At 35.5% G+C, this 23,606-nt stretch overlaps 1 protein-coding gene across 1 annotated transcript in view; it reads right to left on the bottom strand.

Moving 5' to 3' along the window:
* Positions 1 to 2,829: 2,829 nt before the first annotated feature.
* LOC306865342 (reticulon-4 receptor-like 1) overlaps positions 2,830 to 23,606 on the bottom strand; it is a 128,597-nt gene continuing 107,820 nt past the window's right edge. Inside the window, exons 2-3 of the mRNA XM_079409886.1 lie at positions 6,949 to 7,400; positions 2,830 to 5,293 (exon numbers count right to left, since the gene is read on the bottom strand). Coding sequence (XP_079266012.1) covers positions 4,412 to 5,293; positions 6,949 to 7,400 — 1,334 coding nt within the window. The 3' untranslated portion in view covers positions 2,830 to 4,411. The remainder of the gene's footprint in view (positions 5,294 to 6,948; positions 7,401 to 23,606) is intronic.

Below are 23,606 nucleotides of genomic sequence, written 5' to 3'. Positions count from 1 at the left end.
CATCCATTCATTGTTAAAGAGTTGGTTTCAAAAAACGATTTGGAAGTATGACGTATGTGCCAAAAATCTTCCTTCCGGGTTCATATAAGTTTCGGAAAGTTTTTTTTTTTATTTTGGCTTTTTAATTAAATTTTGCATAACAAATTCTCAAAAAACAAGAATTGTTTAATTGTTTAAAAAAAGCGATTGGAGTTTATGTGCCAATCTGAAGATAGACTTGGGCATTGCATAGTCTGGAAAATGCAGATGGTCATCCAGATATTCCAAGCATACAGAACATTTTCTAACTGTGCATAGTGTATGTACTGCAGAGATGTTACACACATGGGCTGCTTTTCCAGTCAATATCATACTGTTTGCGGACTTTCAGTCACGGCTCTCTTTCTCATCAAAATATTGGAAGTTTCACCAATATTTATCATGGGAATAAGCATAACAAAAAGAGAAGGTCAGTTGCTTTGGAAAGAGCTTCAGACTGCTGCTATTTCATGTAGTTTCATGTAGAGCCTGTCTGTACTGCAGTCTTGCATAAAGTTCTTCTCTTTGTGAATGACAAAACAAAACTCAATTTTATCCCTACTCTCAGACCACTTTTCATCAAGTGCCAAGGGTAAAAAGAAGGCAATTTTTTCCTCACAAGTTCCATTAACAATCTCCCTGACCTTCCGTGTTAACCATTTTATTTATTTTTTTGTCCTGAAACAGTGTAATTTTATTCAACTTAGTGTGTACGTGGTCAATGTAATACAGTTAAAGGAGTGACAACTGCGTTTAAATACAGGGTGAGTCATCTAAATTATAGTTTCATGTGGGTACAAATCAGAACCCACCCTTGAAACCATGATGATTGACAGCATGATAACCATAGCAACGTTATGGCATTTTGTACATTTGGTATTCACTATTTTTAATCAAAGTAATTTTACAGTGATCAAAGATTTTAACTAAACCACCGTTAACAGAGCTATCATGTTTTGTTAATGTTTGGAAGGCTGCTTTGCAGAGCACACACTCGAAGGGTTGCCATGTCCACTTATTATAAGCAACACTTATTAAGTTGTTCGGACTCGCTTATTTTATGGAGGTAATTAAGTAGGCAGGTTGCTGTATTTTTATATGCGGCTTATTTCCAAGATAACACATTTGGATTTGAGATTTGATGTCTTGCACCGCACAGAGAAGACACAACTCTGATACACGCTCAAGTAGATCATTAGCAAGTAATTGTTACTCTGGCAAAATACTGCAGTATGTGTGAACAGAACAGGATTAAGCACTAAAAGGTGAACTGATAACCAAATTGAGCTGTTTGTTTCTTGTGTGAGAAAAAAACGAACACAGTTGAAGTGTTTTAGCTTTGGCCCAAACCACAGGGGGCGCTATAGCAGGTATTAGCATAAACTCATATTCCTCCACACTCAGTTTTCCTTTTCAGATGAACTACTCTCATAATGAACATGGCAACAGTTTGAGCAGGCTTTACGATCTGTCTGGTAGACAGAATTCCCCCTCAGGGTTAAAATATGTCTGTCTATTGAAAGGAGATGTCCTGCAAGTCCCTGAAGAAATTATGCTTGAAATATATATCCGTTCAATTATTCCCACTGTGTGAGTGTGAATAGGTAAAATATATGCAATTGAGAAAGCGCTATATCTTGTCTGCCTTTTAAATCAGCCCAGAGATTTAATGTGAATTATTATGAAATGTTTCTGCAGTAACTCCAGAAAATGAAAAGCTCTGTCTTGTGTGATCATTTCCCTGGTTAAACAGCATCTAATTTTTACTTTATTCTGTTTCAAGCAGAATCCAAACAGAGGCATCCAAAACCATCAGCGTGAGACCACATTTCTCTTTAATGTTCTTTAGAAACATAACAGACAGAAAGTTTGAGTTATGAAAAAGGGAGGAAGAAAGATGAAGGACAGACTGAGGAATACGAGGAAGGTGTTAGTATGGTGCACTTGTATGTTCAAAATTGCAGTTTGACGACAATGTATAAAGAAAAAGTACATGTATACAAAATAACTTCCTCCTTCCCTCGACAATGTCATACACATAGTCTTTTGTCAGTAAGTGACATATATTCTCAAACAAATAAATGTTCACATTGGACATGTCATAATATTTTCAGTTCACTTTTGTATAAAGGTAGAGAGTCTTTGAGGAGGGACACGATAGAAGTGGGGGAAGTGCTATTACCCCACCTGTCCAGAAGGGGGCTCTGTGACTTTTTCCATTGACAATATAACTCTCAGCTTTAGGATCCCAATACAGACATGTATTTGATGGCTCAACAGCAGCAGGGGTCAGAGACGGTGAGTGACAGACAAGTTTTTCTATGGCTTGCAAGGATTAATCTGGATTGCAAGGATTATTACCTCAGAACTTGTTGGCTTTCTATATGGTCCTTTTCACTTTGTACTCCAAAAAACCTGGACGAGAATTGGCGTTTTTGGGCAGTGGGTTCCCTCTGGAGTTTCTAATGGGTTTTTAGAAAGTAGTTTCTGATTTATTGGAAAAATAAGGCCTGGGGATAACATTATTGTTCACATTTTGTTCTATAACTTTTTTATATATTTAAAATTACTAAGAAGTGGCTACATAAGGCCTACAGAGGCTGTTTGACCTATTGAGCAATATTACTTGTGGTACCTGTAGTTGCAGTCCTTGTTTATCAACTTATTTACAGCGTATTGATAAAACAATCCATTATGTGGCTGTCATTATGTAAATTATGTTAATAGAACAAGAGAATTTGCTACTTTAATAAAGTTTAGTCCTCCTCATGTCATTTCAAACCTGTATGCATTTATTTTCTGTTTATTTTTGGGTGAACCATCCCCTTAACATTCATATACGTTATAGCATATTTATTTATTAATAATCTTATTTATTTCTTTATTTACTTTACTTTTTCTCTGAATTTTCTTCTCAGAACTTTGATTGCAGTCGTGGCCCCCTAGTTCCCAAACCCCGGTTTGGAAATAAATGGTTTAATAAATTCCATCTGCTAGATTTAATGTGAACATTTAATTTCTGTAAACTGTAATCAACTAAACTACAGATACCGCATATATATGGTATACACTGTGTGTGTGTGTGTGTGTGTGTGTGTATATAATATTTAATAATAATGACAGATGTGTAGTATAAAAAACGTATAATATATACAGATGCACAGTGTTTGAACTTTACTTCATTAGTGCTATTTATAATGTCAAGAATATCTAACTGTGTGAGATGTTTTTTCTTACTCCATAGTGGTTTAAATCAATAACCGCTAAAAACTTCCTGAGGGAACCTTTGGCAAATTACCCTTCCAGGTTAGACTTGACATCTGTGACTGAACAGCTGTATTTCTCCATTTGTGAAATTTGCTGTTTCATTTTCCCAAACTGTGCCATGTTCAGATATTAATGTAGTGTTGGTGTTGTTTCCCTTCTAGGTTAGCACATTATTGCAGCTGAGCAACAGATAACGCATGATGCCTTTTGCATGAGCTCCACTTAACCTTTTCATATCTTAATTTTTGCCTTCCGGTTTTTATGCAAAATACTATCTTAAGGGCACAATCAATGAATAACAACATGCAAAAACCCAAAACCATCCCATAATCCTTCATCAACTCCACTTTCTCTTTACTGACATCGCCAGCATAGCAGCTTTAGAACAGTAGAATTTACTAGCTCTAATTCCCACTTCGACAGCAAACAGCAACTTTTGGTTTTGTTGGATCAACCCTGTGAACCAGCTTTAATTAGTGAATATTGCAACTGCAATTATATTTCTTGTATGTAAAAAAAAAAAAAAAAGTCTCAGAACTAACCCAATCACTTCACATCTTGTGTGCTTTGGTTTCATTTTCATGTTGTCAGGTGCTAAAGGTGTTAACAACAACCCTCCCACAGAAACCGCTGAGATGCTAATTTCACATTTGTGTAAATGCTTGGTTTATGTATTTCGTTCACCCCCCCCCCCCCAAAGCTGGGCCGCAGCCTGTGTGTAGGTCAAAGGTCAGGACAGGGATACAGAGGTTGTAATGGCAATGAGCTTGACCACAATGAGCTGCTAATTATTCTGCAAAGGTGTGATGTACAACTAAATGTAGTTAACAAATGCAGTTGTTGTTTTTTTTGTTATTGAATATGCCCTGGAGCAAAAGGAAATGGTGATGATCGAGGAGTAGTTCATTTAGTGTCCCGTCTCTCACTCACAAATCCCAGAGTTTCTTGCCATCTTCGGTTTAACTCCAGGCCTGCAACTTCGCACAAGTCCTCTGTCCCTCGAAAGGGGCTCACATGTACACACAAACCCACACACACACACATTCGCACACTGAAGTGTAGGAGCTAGAGTAGACAGAGGGCTGAGTTTGTTCGGTAAAACCATTAGTAGATGCTTCCACAAGGCTCAGCGGAAAATAAGGGCAGTGAGACACACCAATAAGCAAAGAGGGATGATGAAACAAGGTGCCAAGAGGACCGCCGCCCTGCTGTTCGCTCTTTGCACGCCACTAGGGGGACCCACCGAAGTCCGTGGTATGCATTTGTTCTTTCGTCTCGGTTTTGACGGGTCATATTTGTCGTCCGATTCCTTATTGGCTAACTCCTTTAGGTTATACACCTCGTTCTGAGCATTGCCCTTGTGGCTTCGATGCCTCGTGCAGTTCCTGTTGCGTCCCGACTTGGGCTGTCGAGGAAGTGGCGATGGGGAGGTGGGGTAGTATTGATCCTGATGTGGCAGGTGAGGATGATGATGATGATTGCGCGATCGATGATTATGGTCTTTCTTCAGTGACACCCCCACGTCCCCCTGGCTGGATTTGCTCTGGTGGAGCGACTCCGAGCCTGTGCAGGAAGGCAGCTCTTCTTTGGTCAATCGTTTCAGATCCTTTCCCGCCAGCTCTGGTGGAGCCGCGCATATTAACGAGGAGGTGGAACCACGGAAGCGCCGCAGCCAATCCCAAAGCGGCACAGCCTTGCAGTCGCACTCCCAAGGGTTATCGTTGAGCCGCAGGTATTCCAGCGCTGGCAGCTGAGCCAAGCTTTCGGCCGGAAGTTCAGGTAAGGAGTTGTTAAACAGGTAGAGAGTCGTAAGCCGGCGCAGATCGTGGAAAGCCTGTTTGTGAACCCACTGGAGCCGGTTTTGATGGAGCAGCAAGCGATCGAGGGCCCCCAGGCCACGGAAAGTGTTCTGGTGGAGGCTCCACAACCGATTTCCATGCAGAAATAAATGGCTCAGATTCAGAAGATCAATGAACATGTCATCCTCAAGAAACTCCAGCTGGTTGTTCTGTAGAACGGCAGATAAACACCAACAGTCAGTAACAGGCACAGAAAAAAAAACAAGTCACAGATATGAATATCCAAAGCGACAGTCTTATTGTTTTTGTCTTTTGATGAAATGTCCTGGCAAATTTAATCAATATTTCATCATGTTGTATGGATTCATTTGAGCCCATTTTGCTCTGACTGAAATGATGTTGTGACAAAACAGCTCAATCAGCTCAACCTGGATCATGATTGGATCATTTGAATTAGAAAACATTGAGAAAACACTAAAACGTTAGTATAGCGTTTAAAATAGCTTGATTAATAATATTTTTGTCTTGTTTTTGGTTATTGTCTGATCATGCAAATCATGCAATTCCTTCTGTGTAATAAAGCAGTTCAAGGATGAATCATAAAATTGTAAAACCTTGTATATTCATACTGGACCATATTAGCTATTAGATTTTCCCTTTTCTTCAGTATATTTCTTTTATTATAATCTTTTCGAAAATCCAGCGTGCCTTCAATACATGGTGTTCTCAGGACATGATGTGTTGAAGGTAAATTTATATATAGACAATATGTGAAGTCCTGCGTATTAATGATGAATAGGCACGTGTGACGGTGCAGGTTTTGCAAAGATTGGCATGAGAGCAATTAATATTATGTGTATTTTTTTTTTTTTGTTAGAAATATGGAAGTCATTTGCATATGTATGCCAAAATACCTCTCGCAGTAATCCATCCTCATCAGTACGCCTCTTTTATCAGGTTATGAGCTATATGGGAAGCTAAATACTGTGAAAGTGGGGCAAACCAAGCCAAGTGGAAAGCACTGGAACTGCTTTTTTGACACATTTTGTTTGAGAGTAGAATATTTTCTAAAGAGATTATTTTTTCTGATATATTAAGCAATTAAAATAATAATAAGTATATATATATATATATATATATATATATATATATATATATATATATATATATGAGAGAGAGCGAGAGACTTTCATGTCAAAAACATTTAGAATTGTCTTTATTATTTGATCTTGTTATTGCATTATGATCTTTTTCAGATTAACCACAATATCCATAATCTTGAATATATGACTAGCCTTATGAAACCTCATGAAAGGACAGAAACGCTTAACCTTAAACATAAATCAAATTCCAAGAGTCATGTGTCCACAATGTTATTTGCACCTGAATAGTAGGTTTCCTTTTTTGACATTTTCATTAGAACGAAATATAGTCTCTGGTCATCGTTTTAGTGCAGCACTTATTGCTGCCAAGGCTGATATTGAAAATTTTGAGCAGATCTTATCTGGATTTATTTGGCAAGTCAGATGATTCCTAAGCAACAGTTCAAACCGGGAGCACTGCCAGTCTAAAAACTGATATCCATTCAAGAAGGGCATTTTTGATTTCTTTAAAATGTTATTGTATCCAGTCAGATTTTCTAAAGTGTCAGCACAACTGTACCAAGCCGAGCGTCTTATAAATTCACACCCAGTTTGCCTGTGGAGGGCCTAAATATGATATATTTACACAGAACATCAAACCTAGCAGAACAGGCACTTATTTGCATGTGTATATTGTGATATGTTTGTTTCTAAACAAATATGTTATAAATAATTCCATCAGCTTTTCCTTGTTATTGTTTTAGTATTTTAGGGACACAAACCTGTAAATAGAGGTACTGCAGGTTGTGCAGCCCCTCAAATAAGCCAGCGGGCAGAGTGATTAGGCCACAGTGGTAGAGGTGCAGAGCATGGAGTCGGGTCAGGCCCTGAAAAGTGTCAGAAGCCAGAGAGCGGAGGTGTTTGTTGTCCCCCAGATCGAGCTCCTCCAGGCGGGTGAAGCCCATGAATGTGGAGGGCTGGATGTATGAGATATTGTTGGAGTAGAGCCAAAGCATGACGGTGGTGGGGCTGAAATGGCCCTGCAGCAGTCGCTGGATCTTGTTGTTTTGCAGAAAGACGCGCTCACTCTGGGCCGGGATTTCCTCTGGAACCACCAGGAAGTTGTGAGCCTGGCAGCTCACCGTGCTGGGAGAGTCGTAGCAGATGCAGTGACGGGGACACGCCTGGGTCAACTCTAAACCACACAGCACCAGGAGAAACTCCAGACCACAGCCTATGGAAAGAAAGGTAAAGGGGGAAAAAAACATGTGATCAGTGCAAGTTTCAATGCTAAAAAATAGACCACTTGGAACATTATGAAGTTTTAGAGTTTATGCAGGCTCATGCTGTTCCAGGTGATGGACCTTCAGCAAATCTCAGCTGGTTGACTTTACTAGTCAAGATAAAGAACCCTGATGGGGAGAGCAGCATTAGAAAATACAACATATTTTATGGTAAGCCTCTATTTTCAGTAAAGCAGTCTTGTAAAAAAACAGCATCCATGTAACCCAGGGGTACAGAAATACTAATGTATGTTATTATCATTTTGTTTGATTGACAATTTTAGTAATAATTAGAAGGTCCAGATATAACACAGGTTAGAAATGTGAGTGTAAAAAAACCTTTACATGATTTAAGTTCAATTATATGATGGATCATCTGAAGTTATGGGCTCTTAATTATATATACTACAGTATGTTATAAAAACCAACGTAGGTATACATGTCATTCAGAGCAGTTCTCTGAGTACATCAACTGATTCTGACTCAGAAGAATGACTCATTCATTAATCAGACATTGCTACTTCTCTAGAATATTTTAATGCACCTGTATTATATACTGTATAGTACGTTATATTTATAAGTCACACTGATTGCACAGACTGAACAAATCTGAAATCGTTCGAGATTTTTGGAAACTGTAATAAAATGCCATTAAAAAGTTTGATATTTTTAAAGATATTAAAAATATCAAAAGTGACGGTAAAGACTTTTTAAAAAAAATTTAGGCATTGATAATTGAAATTGATTGCATTGAATAACATAGTGATTATGAATTTCGTTAAAAATGTCACTTTCAAGTTTGTTGACCCCTGATCCAACCTTCCGTGTAACTGTACATCATGGCAGTAAATAGCAGCAGTGCAAAAGGCAAAATAATCAAACAATTGAAATCCAGCCAAAAAGATATGAAAGTGATATTTATATAGATGCAATCTCTGCCTCCATCCATAGCCATCTCTGAATACTCCCAACCCACAAGGCTATACTTTAAAAGCAGAAAATCAATGTTAAAGGTTACAGAGGAAATAAATGCATGTGCACATGAGCTTTACTGTGTATGTGTGTGCTTGCAACAAATCAGAATGAAAACCTCCTTGAAAGAAAGACCATGCATGTCTGAGGGAGAAAAGGGAGGAATGAGAATAAATGATACAATCGTGAAGATGAGGTTGCGATGAAGGGCGCTGTTGTATACGTGAACGTTAGTGGCTCAGCATTGATTCGTCTCTTTGATGTCGAATTGAACTGAGAATGAGAGAGAGAGGTTTAGAGGTGCACCGCAGTGGGAAGAGTTTCGAGGAAGAAACGGAACGTGTGAGTCCTTTCGGATGCACAAGAACTAAAAGGATCAGTTCGCTAAGAGAAACGGAGAGAGATTGATACTGACAGAGACAGTGAACTTGTGCAGAGAGCTGAGTGATGTGGTGTAATACAGGGTGTTCTGACACTGATATGAAACATTATCCTGCTCTCACATATTCAGCAGCAGGAAGCATGACAGGATACTGATGCTTTTAGCACGGGTAGTGTTAAAAAGACAGTTCACCCAAAAATGAAACTTATCTCATCATTGACTCAAGCCGTGTGACTCAGTTCCTTAATTTTGCTCAAAGTATTTTTTTCCATTCATTTCCCCCAATTAAATAAAGATTTGTTTAAAGCATTATAAGGCATGAACTAAACCAACCAGCTGTTTGAGGGAGTGAATCACAACATTACAAACTTGGATTTGAAAATTGGACAAAACAAACATAGAAGTTTGTATACTTAACAGGTTTAGTGAAGAAATTCCCATTATGAATGGGATCATCCAATTAAAATCTAAATCTATTAATTTAGAGTTCATATGGCTTCAACAAAAACAAATACCATCAATTAACAGAGCTTTCTATAGTTCGTTTTGTAATGGTTTATCAGTTCTCATTACAAATCCGTTTCTTTATGGAGAGGTTTTTACTTAACGGAGCCCGACTGTTGAATTTTATAATTCTAGTCATTATTCTAAGAACACTGAGGCTTCTAAGCTTTAAAAAAGTACCTTAAAATCATAAAAGTGGTTGTGTGTAATAATTGAAATCTTCTGAAGCTAAACAAAGTCACTGACTCATTATCGCCCCTCTAGTGGGCAATTAACCAGAGAACAGTTTCCAGTTTCGTGAACATTCAAAAGAATGATTCGTTCATAAATCAGTGTACCAATGAGTTGGATGGCAAGTTTTGTAGTGAATAATGACAATTTTATTTATTAGTAATTCATTTTGTTATTATTATTCCAATTGTTCTGAAGCCATTTTCATAAAAAAAAAAAACACACATTTGGTGTCCTTTATATAGCTTGAAAGCCTTATTTGTACATGCTTTGTATGTGTGTACATGCCTCGACATACATGATTGTGTTTATTTAAGATTACACTGATCTCCTTGGTATACACACAGTTGACAGATGACCTTTTCCAACCAATCTTTGTTTCAGATAGCACCCAATGCCTAAGACGGCGTGAAATCACACACAACCCTGGACGACACATGCAATCCTTTGCATTTAAATGTTTAGCATTGATGTTTTTGTGACTTTCTATCCCAGACTTTCTCTTCGCTTTATCTTTATTACAGCAGTCCAACAACGTCAATAAAATTACACTTTTTGGCCGGTGAAATGAAGTGTATTCTTCTGAAAATGAATGCTGAATACACAGCACTATTGCTGGCGGTATGAATTGAATTTGTCTGATAGCGTTCTCTTTATTTGATTATGAAAATGGACTCAAGTTAAACCAGCGGGTATTACCATGCTGTATTGCACCTGAATAACTCTTCTAGACAGTGTGTCTCTTTATCTCTTTCATTGTCATTCTATCGGCTTCGTGTGCATGCACACGCACACATAATGCACAGGAAGGGTTGGCAAGCATAAATACGATCGTTTAGGAGCTTTAGATTACTAACGCTTAAATAAAAGGTCAAAGCACGTTGTCTTTTTCCCCCTAAGCAGCACTTGCAAATGAAAATGTATTTGAGTATCAGTTCTGCAGGTTACAGAAAGGTTAAACAGGCCTGATTAAGGACCGCCTGACATCTTAGCACCTACTGGCGAGAACCTGCATCCGATAAATATTGGAAAGATTTAAAAAATAATCATTTACTTTAACCCTCTGGGCAAAGGTCGTTATTTTACTAGTAATAAAAGCTCAAGATTGGATTCATTTTCTGACAGCTGGTAGTTTAGTGTGATTTGTAATGAAAATCGCTGGATGATATCACCTGAACAATTTTTTAAAATTATACATTATTTACACTTTAAAAGAGTGTGGTCAGAAAGCATTTTTTTTGTTTGTTTGTTTGTTTTCATTTATTTTGAAAGAATTGTGTTAGCAGCATATTAAAGTGATCTGAGATGTCTATTTGAAATAAATGCTGTTCCTTCTATTCGTCAAAAAAAAACATTTTTTTCCACAAAAATATTTAGTATATTTAAGGTTTTCAACCTTGATTAGAAATGTTTCTTGAGCACCAAATAAGCAAATTAAAATTAGAATGTTTTCTGAACAATTATGTGACACTGAAGACTAAAGCAAAGGCTTAAATCATTTTTTTATTATTATTATTATTATTATTATTATATTTTACAGTATTATAAATTATACACTATTCAAATAAATGCAGCCTTGGTGATCATAAGAGACTCGTACGAAAATTTGAAAAATAGTGTATAATATTATAAAAAAATCTAAGTTGTTATTGTCTTTTTTTTGTTTTAGTTAGCTTAGATTTTGCAAGCTAGCTGTTCATTGTACTAGCTTAGCATACTGCTAGCTTAGCCTTTATTCTATGCAAATGTTCAATTATGCAATTTTTTAAATTATTTTAATTAAGTCAAACATATGTCAGCGCATGTTAAATGTTAAATACACTAATCCACCCTTTAATAACTCCACTGGTTCATTTATCCCTTCTTCTTTAATGATCATGTAACTTGCTTTCTCTCTCCCTCTGTCTTTTTGGCTGTATTTCAATTGGTGTACTTGCATTTGTGTACTTGTTTATTGTCCATTGACTTGAATATGCACATGACAAACCGCATACAAATCTTCAGCCCTTTTTATGTATCCATTGTCCTTTGTTCTCATTTTTCATTCGCTCTTCCATAATGACCCTCTTTGATTTTTTCTCTTATCACATAACAGAGGCTGCAGAAATCCCTCCACATTCTGGGAGGCGGAGAAAAACCTTCCGTCACCTTTCGCTCTGTTCCCATTCTCCTTTTTCCCCCTCTGTCGCTCACATTTGGATTATAACTCTGGTTGATAATAAGTGCATTAAATATATTATGATTTCTCTTCTCATTAGAAAAGATCCAGCCATCAGGGCCCCTACCAGCTGGGCCATCAAAGTCACTGAGAATGTTTCCTTTTATTTCCACTAAGGATGTTTCCTGTCACAGCTGAAATATTGTGTTCATGTAAGCTGAGCAAGTAGGCTCATGTGGAGAAAGCTCAACATAATTGAAACACCTGTCAAGTTCTGCATTTTCCACGTCTTTTGATTGTTCATTTAATGAATATTTTGATTAAACTGATTATGCATTCAGCTACCAGAAGTATGCAGTGCACAGTATTAAGGTGCACTAGCAAATTTCACAAACAAAAAACGTTTGTTGACTTGTAAATAGCGTAGCTGTGTATAAACCACACAAAAGTTACTTTCAAACCAAGCAGGTTTCTGTTGGTCAATGCAATTTACTTGAGTAACTTGAAAGTAACTTGATTCCTATTGAAATGTATCTTCATCGGAACAGATTTGTAGAAATTTAGCATTACATCACTTTCTTACCAATGGATCCTCTGTAGTGAATGGGTGCCGTTGAATGAGCGTCCAAACAGCTGATAAAAACATCACAATAATCCACAGGTAATCGACACCACTCTAATGGATCAGTTAACATCTTTTGAAGTGAAAAACTGCATTTTTGTAATAAAATTTTTTTTTTTTAACTTCAAGCCATTCTGGAGAAAATGTGTCCATAATCTATAATAACACTTCCTCCAGTGAAAATGTCCATCCCCTGTTGTCCTCTCGCATCAAAATCCACCAATATACTTGTTTAGAAACATTCACTTTCACTTGTAAACTCTGCTTGAACTCTGCATATTTCTCTCCCGATTCAGGTGAGGCAAATATTTCACTGGAGAAAGTTATATTTTGGATTATGGACTCATATTTTAGCTGAAAGCAATGGTTTGAAATTAAAAATGTCTTAATGATTTTTTGTTACAAGCTCATGGCTTTTCACATACTGTGATATTTTTATCAGCTGTTTGAACACTCATTCTGATGGCACCCATTCACTGCAGAGGATCCAATGATGAGTAAGTGATGAAATGATACATTTCTCCAAATTTGTTCTGATGAAGAAACAAACTCATCTACATCTTGAATAGCCTGAGGATGAATAAATTTTCTGCTACTTTTAACACATTTCTCTGTATGAATCTGATCATAAAAACTGATCTGAATTCTAAATTATGATGGTCCAAAATTAGTGTAGAAAATGGCTGCTATAAACATGATAAACTCAGAAACTCACACTTATGGTTTCAGCTGAGTTTGTATTCCTCCTCCTGAGTGCGTCTGTCATTATGGATGTTATACATCAAACTACGTTATGTTTTTTTTTTTTTTTTTTTTTACCCTACAGGAGACTGGTGTAACAAAGCTGCGCAAGAAAGAACATGAGAGTGGGTGTAGGCAGTGGTGATAGTCTGAATATACAGCATGGGGAGAGTGGACACACACATGCTGGGGCTAATGTTGTGCAGAATGACAAAGAGAAAAGATCCACACTGAGATAAAAGACTACAGACTAGCAGAGAATGAGGACGGGAAGATTGAAATATCACAATGGGGAGGATCTGTTTTTGTTTGTGGTCTGTACGGCAAAAGGAGGTCTATAATAACTGGAGGAAGCCGTCCACTAGAATTCCCATTTATCTTAATGGCTGTTTCTCGGCTGGTGTGTGTCATTTAAAATCTGATATTTGAATCTTTGCTCATGGGAACTTAGCAGAGACGTTTTTTGGCCAATCACCTGAGTTGTAAATGTCATGTGAATGTTGTAGTTACAGCTTTCAGCCATGCTTACCAGCCAAACTCTGACCTCTCGTTGTGGTTCCTTCTCAGTAATGAAGTAAACATCTCTGCACTCTGCCAGACCTGTCTAACAGAATTGGCCAAAAAATAAGAACGTGTTTGTGTCTGTGTGCCAGCATGTATTGTTGTCTGTCAAAATGTTCATCTCCCTCCATTTAAAGATGGACTGTTTCTGTCTGCCTGACTCTGTCTCTCACACACAGAGGCATCTGAGCGACACAATAAAACAAGATCATTCCTATTACAATCAGCAGAACTGTGCAAAAATTATTTTTGATGACTGACAGCTTTGTTGATTATAATAGGAGCGATTGAGTTTTGCCATGTTGCGATGCGTAGCTGCTGGTAGTGTGGTAGACACTTTTTTTTCTTCTTCCACATTTACAGTATTAGACGCTTGAGAAAGCTAAGGTGGAACGTTTCATGGATAGGCATGCATAAGATCCATTTTAAAGGTGTAAAAAGAGCAAGAATTTAAGCAAGAAAACTGTAACTTGGATTATAAAACAGTAATAATTGTGAAATATTATAATTTAAAAGAACTCTAAATATAATTTATTCATGTGAAGGCAAAGCTAAATTTTCCTTCACAGGATCCTTCTGAAAATATTTTAATATGCTGATTTGGTGCTCAGGAAACATTTCTTCTTCTTCTAATTTCTTCTTATTATTATCATTATTATTAATGTTGAAAACAGTTGTGATGCTTCGTACGATTTTGGAAACAATGATACTTTTTTCAGGATTCTTTGATTAATAGAAAGTTTAAAAGAACAGCATTTATTTGAAATGGAAATAGTTGATAACAAATATTTTAATGTCACTTTTGATCAAATTTAATGCATCCTTGCTGAATAAAAATAGTAATTTATTTTAAAAATAATAATAATAAAATATTACCAAAACTGTGAGATGTTATATAAAAAAGAAAATTGTAAAAAATGATAAACTTGATTTTCCAAAAAAAAATATATATTTTTTAAGATTTTAACCTGGCTCCTTTTGCATGCTAAAAGCAAAGCTGTACCAATTGAAAGCAGAGAGAAATGAAAAAAGAAAATTGTTGTTACACAGTTTGTGATATCATTGGTCTGAATATAGAGAATATTAAAAATCCATACAATAGCAGATATACTGTAGGATCAAAAGATATGAACCGCAACCACACATGAATGTGTAAGCAATATGTCTATATCTGCTATATAACACTAGTAACTTCATTTCTACAATGACAATACAGCTTTATTCTTGATATATTTCCATATCATGCTATCAGTAATGTAGCCTAAGTGAGATGGTGAAATATCTTTAGTATTTTGCTTTAAAGTGATTCAATTGTCTTGGTGTTCACTGTTTTGCTTATCAAATAGTCTCAACTTTAAATGCAAGTAAGTGAGATTGTAATTATTATGGGCTGTATTTGGATCTACTTTCTCCCTCAGCGACACAGCTGATATCTTGTTGCAGAGAGACTAATTGAAAGGCTGGTGCCGGGGACGTGTTAGTGACCCTCAGCGCTCATCTGTCAGTACGTGTCTTTCCGTCCTTTCAGCAATGAGACAGATAAAACATAAAGGCTCCTTTAATTTTTTTCTCATGTCTGAGTGAATAGACGAGCAGCCATGTGCCGCTGCAGATGGACGGGCTGAGGCGATCGCATGCATATCAATGACAGCGCTTATGAGCGCTGACTGTCTGTCTTAATGAGAGGCAATACTGAACCTCGCTGGCTCTCTCTCATGTGCCTTCTCTCTCCCTTTCTTCTGGACAAACTCAATTTCCTGCCCCTGTCAGCAGGAAGTGGGACGCTGTCTGTTTCTTTATCAGTGTGTTGTGTTATGTGCTTATGGCAAGTGTTTCAGTATCATTGCATTGTTTTATCTTCTGCATACCGAAAAACAAAGCGGGAGTTGCATTGAATGAACTGATTCAAATATAGCCAATCCACTTTTTTATCTCATAGTTCTGACTTTTCTTCTCAGAATTTTGAGTTGGTATCTATCAATTGCGATTTTATATCTTGCATTTCCAGCTTTTCTTTTCAGAATTGTGAATCTCTTCAATTTGAGGTTATAAATTGAAGCGATTCTACCATAAATTGATAGAAACTACCAATGGAATTGAAGACATGATCCGACTCCTGTAAGATACTGTATCTATGATGGATGTTCATGTTACTGCAAGCAGTTCTATATGATTTATCTCTGCCCACATAGAGCGATATAATAAAATATAAAGGGTCTTTATTGGCATCAATGGTTACACAAAGAACCTTTACCATCCATGGAACGTTTTCATTCCACAAAAGGTTTCCTCATAGTGGAAAAAAGGTTCTTAAATTATTAAAATGTGACTTCAAGAATAATCTTTTAACTTACCCATTAAAAAGAATCAGTTCGAAATTACAAAGAAAACAGTCAAAGGAAAAACTAAAGGGTTTAAAACTTGTTTTTAAGCTTATGCCACATTTGCTTGTCTCATTTCAAGAAGCAATGTGTTTTAGCACTAAAGCTGAGATATAACACTGAGGCAAATCAACATTATGTTGCATGTAAAGCCGATGTTCTTAACTTGCGATGTCAAGATGGACCGACAGTGACTAAAGGCCACTGGTGTTTGGATTCTGTGCACACTTCTAGTTATAAATTGCTAGCAACTGGGGAAAACCCTTCTGAACTCTTAGCACTGACTGGCTTATGCTTAAATCTTTACAAGCATCGTTCAGACCAGACACCGCACGCAAACATGATCTGCCTCACAGTCTCATTTACGCCTCATTTAACACAGGAAAATTGATTCAGAGTGCAAATAATAAAATCAAAAGCCAATTACGAACAACTTTCAGCATACAAACACACAAGATTGTATCACATTGCGTGTCATGTAAATCATAAAGAAACAAATGGACTTTAAACCCCATTTACAACATATTGTTGCCTGTTTTTCTAGTGCAAGAATGTTTTCGTGGGCTGCATAAATGACCATAACTTTTGAAAATCTGATCACAAATGGGGTGTAATAATGATAATGTCATTCCATTTTGACAATGAATAAAACAGGACATTCTGGAAGGGAAAGTGTGGTGTGCATGATGCATCATATCATGCACAAGATGATTTATTACCAATGCACGAATCAAACTTGCTTGCAGTGCTGACTATTTCTAGCATAATTTTCCTTGCATCATTTTTTTTAAACAATATCCTTGTGGGTCATTGCTCACAGTTACTATTAACTCCTCTATCTTGCCTACACTCGACTCGAGTATCTCAGAAGAGATGGATCATATTTCCTCCAGTGCCTTTACTTCCACTGGTAGCTGTCACATCACGTCACTCTTCATTTGCATAGTTAAACTTTTCTCAACTCCCACATCTATCAGTGTGAGCATTTTTGCAGCAAAAATGTGGCCAGAAGTTTGATTTTGAATGAGTAACCGATTTCCGCTACTCTGAGTTTAACTTTATGCAAATGAGATGAAATAGAAACTACCAATGGAATTGAAGACATGATCCGACTCCTGTAAGATACTGTATCTATGATGGATGTTCATGTTACTGCAAGCAGTTCTATATGATTTATCTCTGCCCACATAGAGCGATATAATAAAAAATGTGTGGAAAACTGTCAGAAATTGCCAACACTGAGTGCGTTTGATTCATGCATTGATAATCACTCATCTTGTTCATGATATGATGTATTATGCACAGCTGCACAAAAACTTTCCTTTTCGTTCATTCTTAGATGCAAGAGAACAGATCAAATTTGAATGACATCGGCAATCCATCCCATTTGTGATGAGATTTCCGCCTACTAGCGACCAACCTTCAGTGATAAAATCACCATTAGTGCGAATGGAGCATTAGACCAGGTTGTGCAGTATATTATGAGAAAATGAGATTGAGATTAGCAGGTTTGTGTTATTCTAGCTGATCTAAGAGTTTGCTGCTTTAGTTTTTGTACTTTTTTCTTGAGGAGAATTGAGATAAAAGCAAGAGAGGGCTGAAGAGGCAGAGTCAGAGCACAAGGAATAGGAGCAAGACAGAAGCCTTGGTTTGACGAGCGTAATTCCTTTTCATTAGGCCTGTTCATATGGAGACTGGGAGAGAGGCGCCATTGATCCTGCTGTAATGTCTATTCATTAACTTCACAGAGCTGAACACTGCTAATCAGGACAGAGCTCTGTGTGTAGCCTTCATTTATCACTCACACACTCGTGCACACAAACACTTTGAATTAATGTTTGTGATGAAAAATTGGGCAGAAACCGGGTCAAACAATAAATAAAAAACTCTCTATTCTGTTAGGTTTAGGTAGTATATATTGAATATTGTCGATATATTTGACATGAGTTTGGTGATATAAAAGTGAGCAGCATTGTGAATATCGTAATGATCTTTAATGGGCTTTTTATTTGCCCATTTAAGTTTTGTAAAGACTGTGCTGTGAGCAAGTATCATACCCCCTCCTTGTGTCATGACTGAGAGCATTACAGCATGTTTTAATAGCTTCTCTGATTTAAACTTTACCAGATAAATAGATTTGGGATGTTTATTTCGTTTCCACAAGTGCTTTTTGTAACCATTTGATACATTCAATTATTTATATTTGTAGCAGTGCTGTAAAATCAATTAATCTCAGTTACCGTTTTGCAAGTTTTGCAACCAATTTATTTGCTATGCTCAGTAATGTAAAAGAATGCTAGAAATAGCATTATTGCTTATATTGACTTGAATGAAATAGCCTAACCTAAAAGAACGTCTTGTGGATTTATGCCAGCAAGCAGGGATGCTCAGAAATGCGTGTGGATTAAACATCGACAACGTTCAGCGCCATGGATTGATTTTATCGGGTTACAAGAAAAGGTAGGATATGGATTAAATTGCGAACTGTTAGGCCAGCCAGCCCAATCTCACGGCAATTCGTACATATTTTATGAGGTGGCTAATTCTGATTTTATGATTGATCATGCTACATGCCACGGTATTCGAGTCCACACGCATCCAACTAGAAGTGACATCCTGGTGAATAATTACAAACAGGAAAATATATTTTTTTAGTCTTTTTAAAGGTTATTTACGATTATGTATTGCTGCTAAGGTGTCTAGTCTTTACAGTGCTTTGTTATATGGAGCTGTTTGGTAGATCGCAATCTAATTCATTTGTCTACACCGTAATTAAAATGCGGCAGACTTTAATGGACAGTAAAAAAAAAAAAAAGGCAGAACACCGTATAACTCCAAGCTGGCACCGTAACTTCATATTGACGCACGGGTAAACAAAGTCAGAATGGCGTAACTCATTTTGAGCGCTCCAAACAAAGCAAAAGAGCCGTTAGGTGTTCTGCCTTGGTTTCTCTGGGGCTTTTTGAAGTTATGGTTGCGACGACCCATTATTTTCTCGGAAAAACAACGAAATTGACTCAAGATGCTTATGTACATGATAAAGGATGTCTTGAATGTCCCAAAAATATCAATAACTCATTTTCGACAAAAATCGAAGTTACGGTCTTTTGCCTTTGCACGGCAGTATATGTCACTTATAAATGAATAAATACAAAATTAATAGTAGTTATTAAGACTGATGTGGTTTGGAATTGGTAGAATGTGCTTGGGAAAAACAAATATGATCAGAATATCAACAGAATAATTGATGACGGGCCGTTGAATTATTAGAGCAATAATGCACACCCGAGGAGGTGATGCGGCCATGACTCGAAGCCTCGGGTGTGCATTATATACAAACACTGTGTGTGTGTGTGTGTGTGTGTGTGTGTGTGTGTCATGTTTGTCCATGTATTTATATATACATATAAATGTACATGGTACACATGCACCATAAACAAACAAACTTTCATTTTGGATGCAATTAATCATGATTAATCTGACAGGATTAATTTATAATTATAAATTATTTATTATAATTCAGTGTATTGTGTGAATTTATTGCTTATATTATTTTTTTGTAGAATTTATTATAATGATTGATTTTCTTATATTACATTAAAATATTTATTATTTATTTATATATTAGTATTGCAAAAAATAAAAAGTAAAATAAATGATTTTATTTTTCTTCCTTTTGTGCTGATTTAGTGAAATACAATTTTAAATATTTAATATGCCTTCATTTGCATGTTATTTTGTAATGAATCGGTTACAATTTTTATTGCAATTACAATTATTTAATAATATAAATATTTTAATATTTGTTGAAATATATTTTAAAATAATGTATAATGATATTTTAATTTTTTTATTTATTCATCTATTTATTAATCTTTTTATATCATTCATTCATTCAGTAGATAAAATGGTCCTTAACTATTTAACATTCCTTAATACAGTTTTTTTTTTTTTTGCAATTAATCAGTTTTATTTATTTAGTTCAAATATTTATATTTATAATAATAATAATTTATTATTATTTTCTCATTTGTAATAGATTATGTAATTTATTTATTGTGTAAATAATGATTATTTATTATAAAATAATAATAATAAATACAAATATAGCTGCGAGCAGCGATGACGGGCCCAAGCCGTCAGCATACGCCACCCCGGTGGCATCGATAAAACGGTGCCCAGCGAGCACAAGCATTACAGTAACCCTCTGGCAGTTTGGTTTTAAGGGATACGGCAATTAAAGGGTTAATCCAAACCATCAACTCTGTGAAACACACACACACACAGAACAACATATAAAACTTTAAATTCTGTGAAAATATATTTTTCATTGGTAGTTGATGTTAGTTAATGCATTTACTAATGCTAACAAATGAGAAATTATTATAGTTACCAAAGGTTTTAATGATTTATTTTTCCATTAACTAACATGAATATTTTTTTCTAACACAAATGAATAAAGTAAAAAATATATTGTTAATATTTAATGTTATTTGTGAATTAACCAATGTTAAAAAACTACATTATTTAACTGTTGTTAATTTACATCATTAATAAATATATACCATTTAATGTTGATCAAAATCAATTCCAAAATGTGTTAATATATTATTAAATTTTAAAGTTTTATCTTTTGAACATGACTATTTTTCTAATATTAAAAATATTTTGTTCATTGTTAGTTCGTTGTAAGTTCATACTATCAATGAAGAATTAACATGCTGTAAAATATATATTTTTCATTGTTAGTTCATGTTAATTAATGCATTCCCTACTGTTAACAAATGAGACTTAATTATAAAGTGTTATCAAAACCTTTAATGCTTTATAAGCATTTTTTAAGGATTTTATTGAGAAGTTTAAACAGACCCTCTCTCTCTCTCTCTCTCTCTCTTTCTCTCTCTCTCTCTCTCTCCCCCTCCACACTCACTGAACTCACACAGTCAGTCACCCACCCAGTCACCTACCGCACACATTAGAAGCAGTGACAGGAGATCTCTGATAGTTTTTAAATTTTCTCCTCTCCATAGTGTATTGTAAATTCATGAAATTAATCACATATCCTCAGACTGTATTGTTCTGTGTATGTAATTTTTTATGAAGTGTTTGGAAGCTGCTCTTAAAAGATAAAAAAAAAAAAGTTCTCTTTTTTCTGTAACTTTAATAAATTGCCATTAAATCATCGTTCAAGATATCCTAAATCCGTCCACAATTTAGCATCTTCAGTATTTTGGCATCATGAGAAAAAATGTTTGGTGTGATTTCTGTGTTTCTGCTTGAAGGAGTATGAATTTGTTTACAGCCTGTTTAAAAAAAACCCACATTAAAATAAATATAGCCGACTTCCTGTTGGTCGTAGCTAATGACTGTAAATTAGAAAGTTGTCCGGATTAATAAGAACAATTTATGTACCGAGTTTGGTGTCTGTAGCTATCATTATATATATATATATATATATATATAAACATTAATAATTATATACCATTTAATGTTGTTCAATATTAATTCCAAAATGTGTTAATATATTATTAAATTTTAAAGTTTATCTTTTGAACATGACTATTTTTCTAACATTAAAAAGATTAATAAATGCTTTAAAAAAAATTGTTCTTTGTTAGTTCATACTATCATGGAAGAATTAACATGCTGTAAAAATATATTTTTCATTGTTAGTTCACGTTAATTAATGCATTTCCTAATGTTAAGAAATGAGACCTTATTATAAAGTGTTATCAAAACCTTTAATGCTTTATAAGCATTTTTTAAGGATTTTATTGAGAAGTTTAAACAGACCCTCTCTCTCTCTCTCTTTCTCTCCCCCTCCCCCTCCACACTCACTGAACTCACACAGTCAGTCACCCACCCAGTCACCCACCGCACACATTAGAAGCACAGAGACAGGAGAACTCTGATAAGTTTGAAAATTTTCTTTTCGCCATAGTGTATTGTAAATTCATGAAATAATCACATATCCTCAGACTGTCTTGTTCTGTGTATGTAATTTTTTATGAAGTGTTTGGAAGCTGCTCTTAAAAGATAAAAAAAAAAAAAAGTGTTCTTTTTTACTGTAACTTTAATAAATTTCCATTAAATCATCGTTCAAGATATCCTAAATCCGTCCGCAATTTAGCATCATCAGTATTTTGGCATCATGACAAAAAATGTTTGGTGTGATTTCCGTGTTTCTGATTGGAGGAGTATGAATTTGTTTACAGCCCGTTTAAAAAAAAAAAACACACATTAAAATAAATATAGCCGACTTCCTGTTGGTCGTAGCTAATGACTGTAAATTAGAAAGTTGTCCGGATTAATAAGAACAATTTATATACCGAGTTTGGTGTCTGTAGCTATCATATATATATATATATATATATATATATACAAATTAATAATTATATACCATTTAATGTTGATCAATATTAATTCCAAAATGTGTTAATATATTATTAAATTTTAAAGTTTATCTTTTGAACATGACTATTTTTCTAACATTAAAAAGATTAATAAATGCTTTAAAAAAAATTGCTCTTTGTTATTTCATACTATCATGGAAGAATTAACATGCTGTAAAAATATATTTTTCATTGTTAGTTCACGTTAATTAATGCATTTCCTAATGTTAAGAAATGAGACCTTATTATAAAGTGTTATCAAAATCTTTAATGATTTATAAGCATTTTTTTAAGATTTTAAAAAACAGACCCTCTCTCTCTTTCTCTCTCTCACCCACTGGCTCAATCCACACTCAATCCACACAGTCACTCACACAGTCACTCACAGCCCACCCCACCCCTCACTCAGCAGCAGTGACAGGGAGCTCTCACTCAGAGGCAGGCTGGCAGGGAGCTCTCACTCAAAAGCAGCTCTGATAGTTTTTAAATTTTCTCCTCCGCATAGTGTATTGTAAATTCATGAAATTAATCCCATAACCTCAGACTGTATTGTTCTGTGTATGTAATTTTTTATGAAGTGTTTGGAAGCTGCTCTTAAAAGATAAAAAAAAAAATGTTTTTTCTTGTTTACTGTAACTTTAATAAATTTCCATTAAATCATCGTTCAAGATATCCTAAATCCGTCCGCAATTTAGCATCATCAGTATTTTGGCATCATGAGAAAAAATGTTTGGTGTGATTTCCGTGTTTCTGTTTGGAGGAGTATGAATTTGTTTACAGCCCGTTTAAAAAAAAAACCCACATTAAAATAAATATAGCCGACGTCCTGTTGGTCGTAGCTAATGACTGTAAATTAGAAAGTTGTCCGGATTAATAAGAACAATTTATGTACCGAGTTTGGTGTCTGTAGCTAAAACTAACCCCCCCATTTTTGACAAAAGGTGGCGCTATAGAGTGCCTCTTCCACGCCCGTTTATGAGCTTTTTCCAGTTTCTAACTATCATTAAAATGGATATGTGTGTTGAGTTTCATGACATTCTAAACATGTTATCTGCCTCAAAATCACCAGAAACGAATTTTCAACTTTGACACGTTGCCATGGCAACACAATTTTAGATATCAATATTCCCTTCACAGTTTTACATCGGCCGTGTTTTGACATTATTCTGGTGAAGTTTGAAGCAAATCGAGTAAAAATAAGATGCTGAATTCA

The sequence above is a fragment of the Barbus barbus genome (genome assembly GCF_936440315.1).
Source record: "Barbus barbus genome assembly, chromosome: 47".
In the NCBI taxonomy this organism is placed as follows: domain Eukaryota; kingdom Metazoa; phylum Chordata; class Actinopteri; order Cypriniformes; family Cyprinidae; genus Barbus; species Barbus barbus.
The sequence above is the reverse complement of the archived record's forward strand: the minus strand, read 5'-3'. Positions and strand labels throughout refer to the sequence as shown.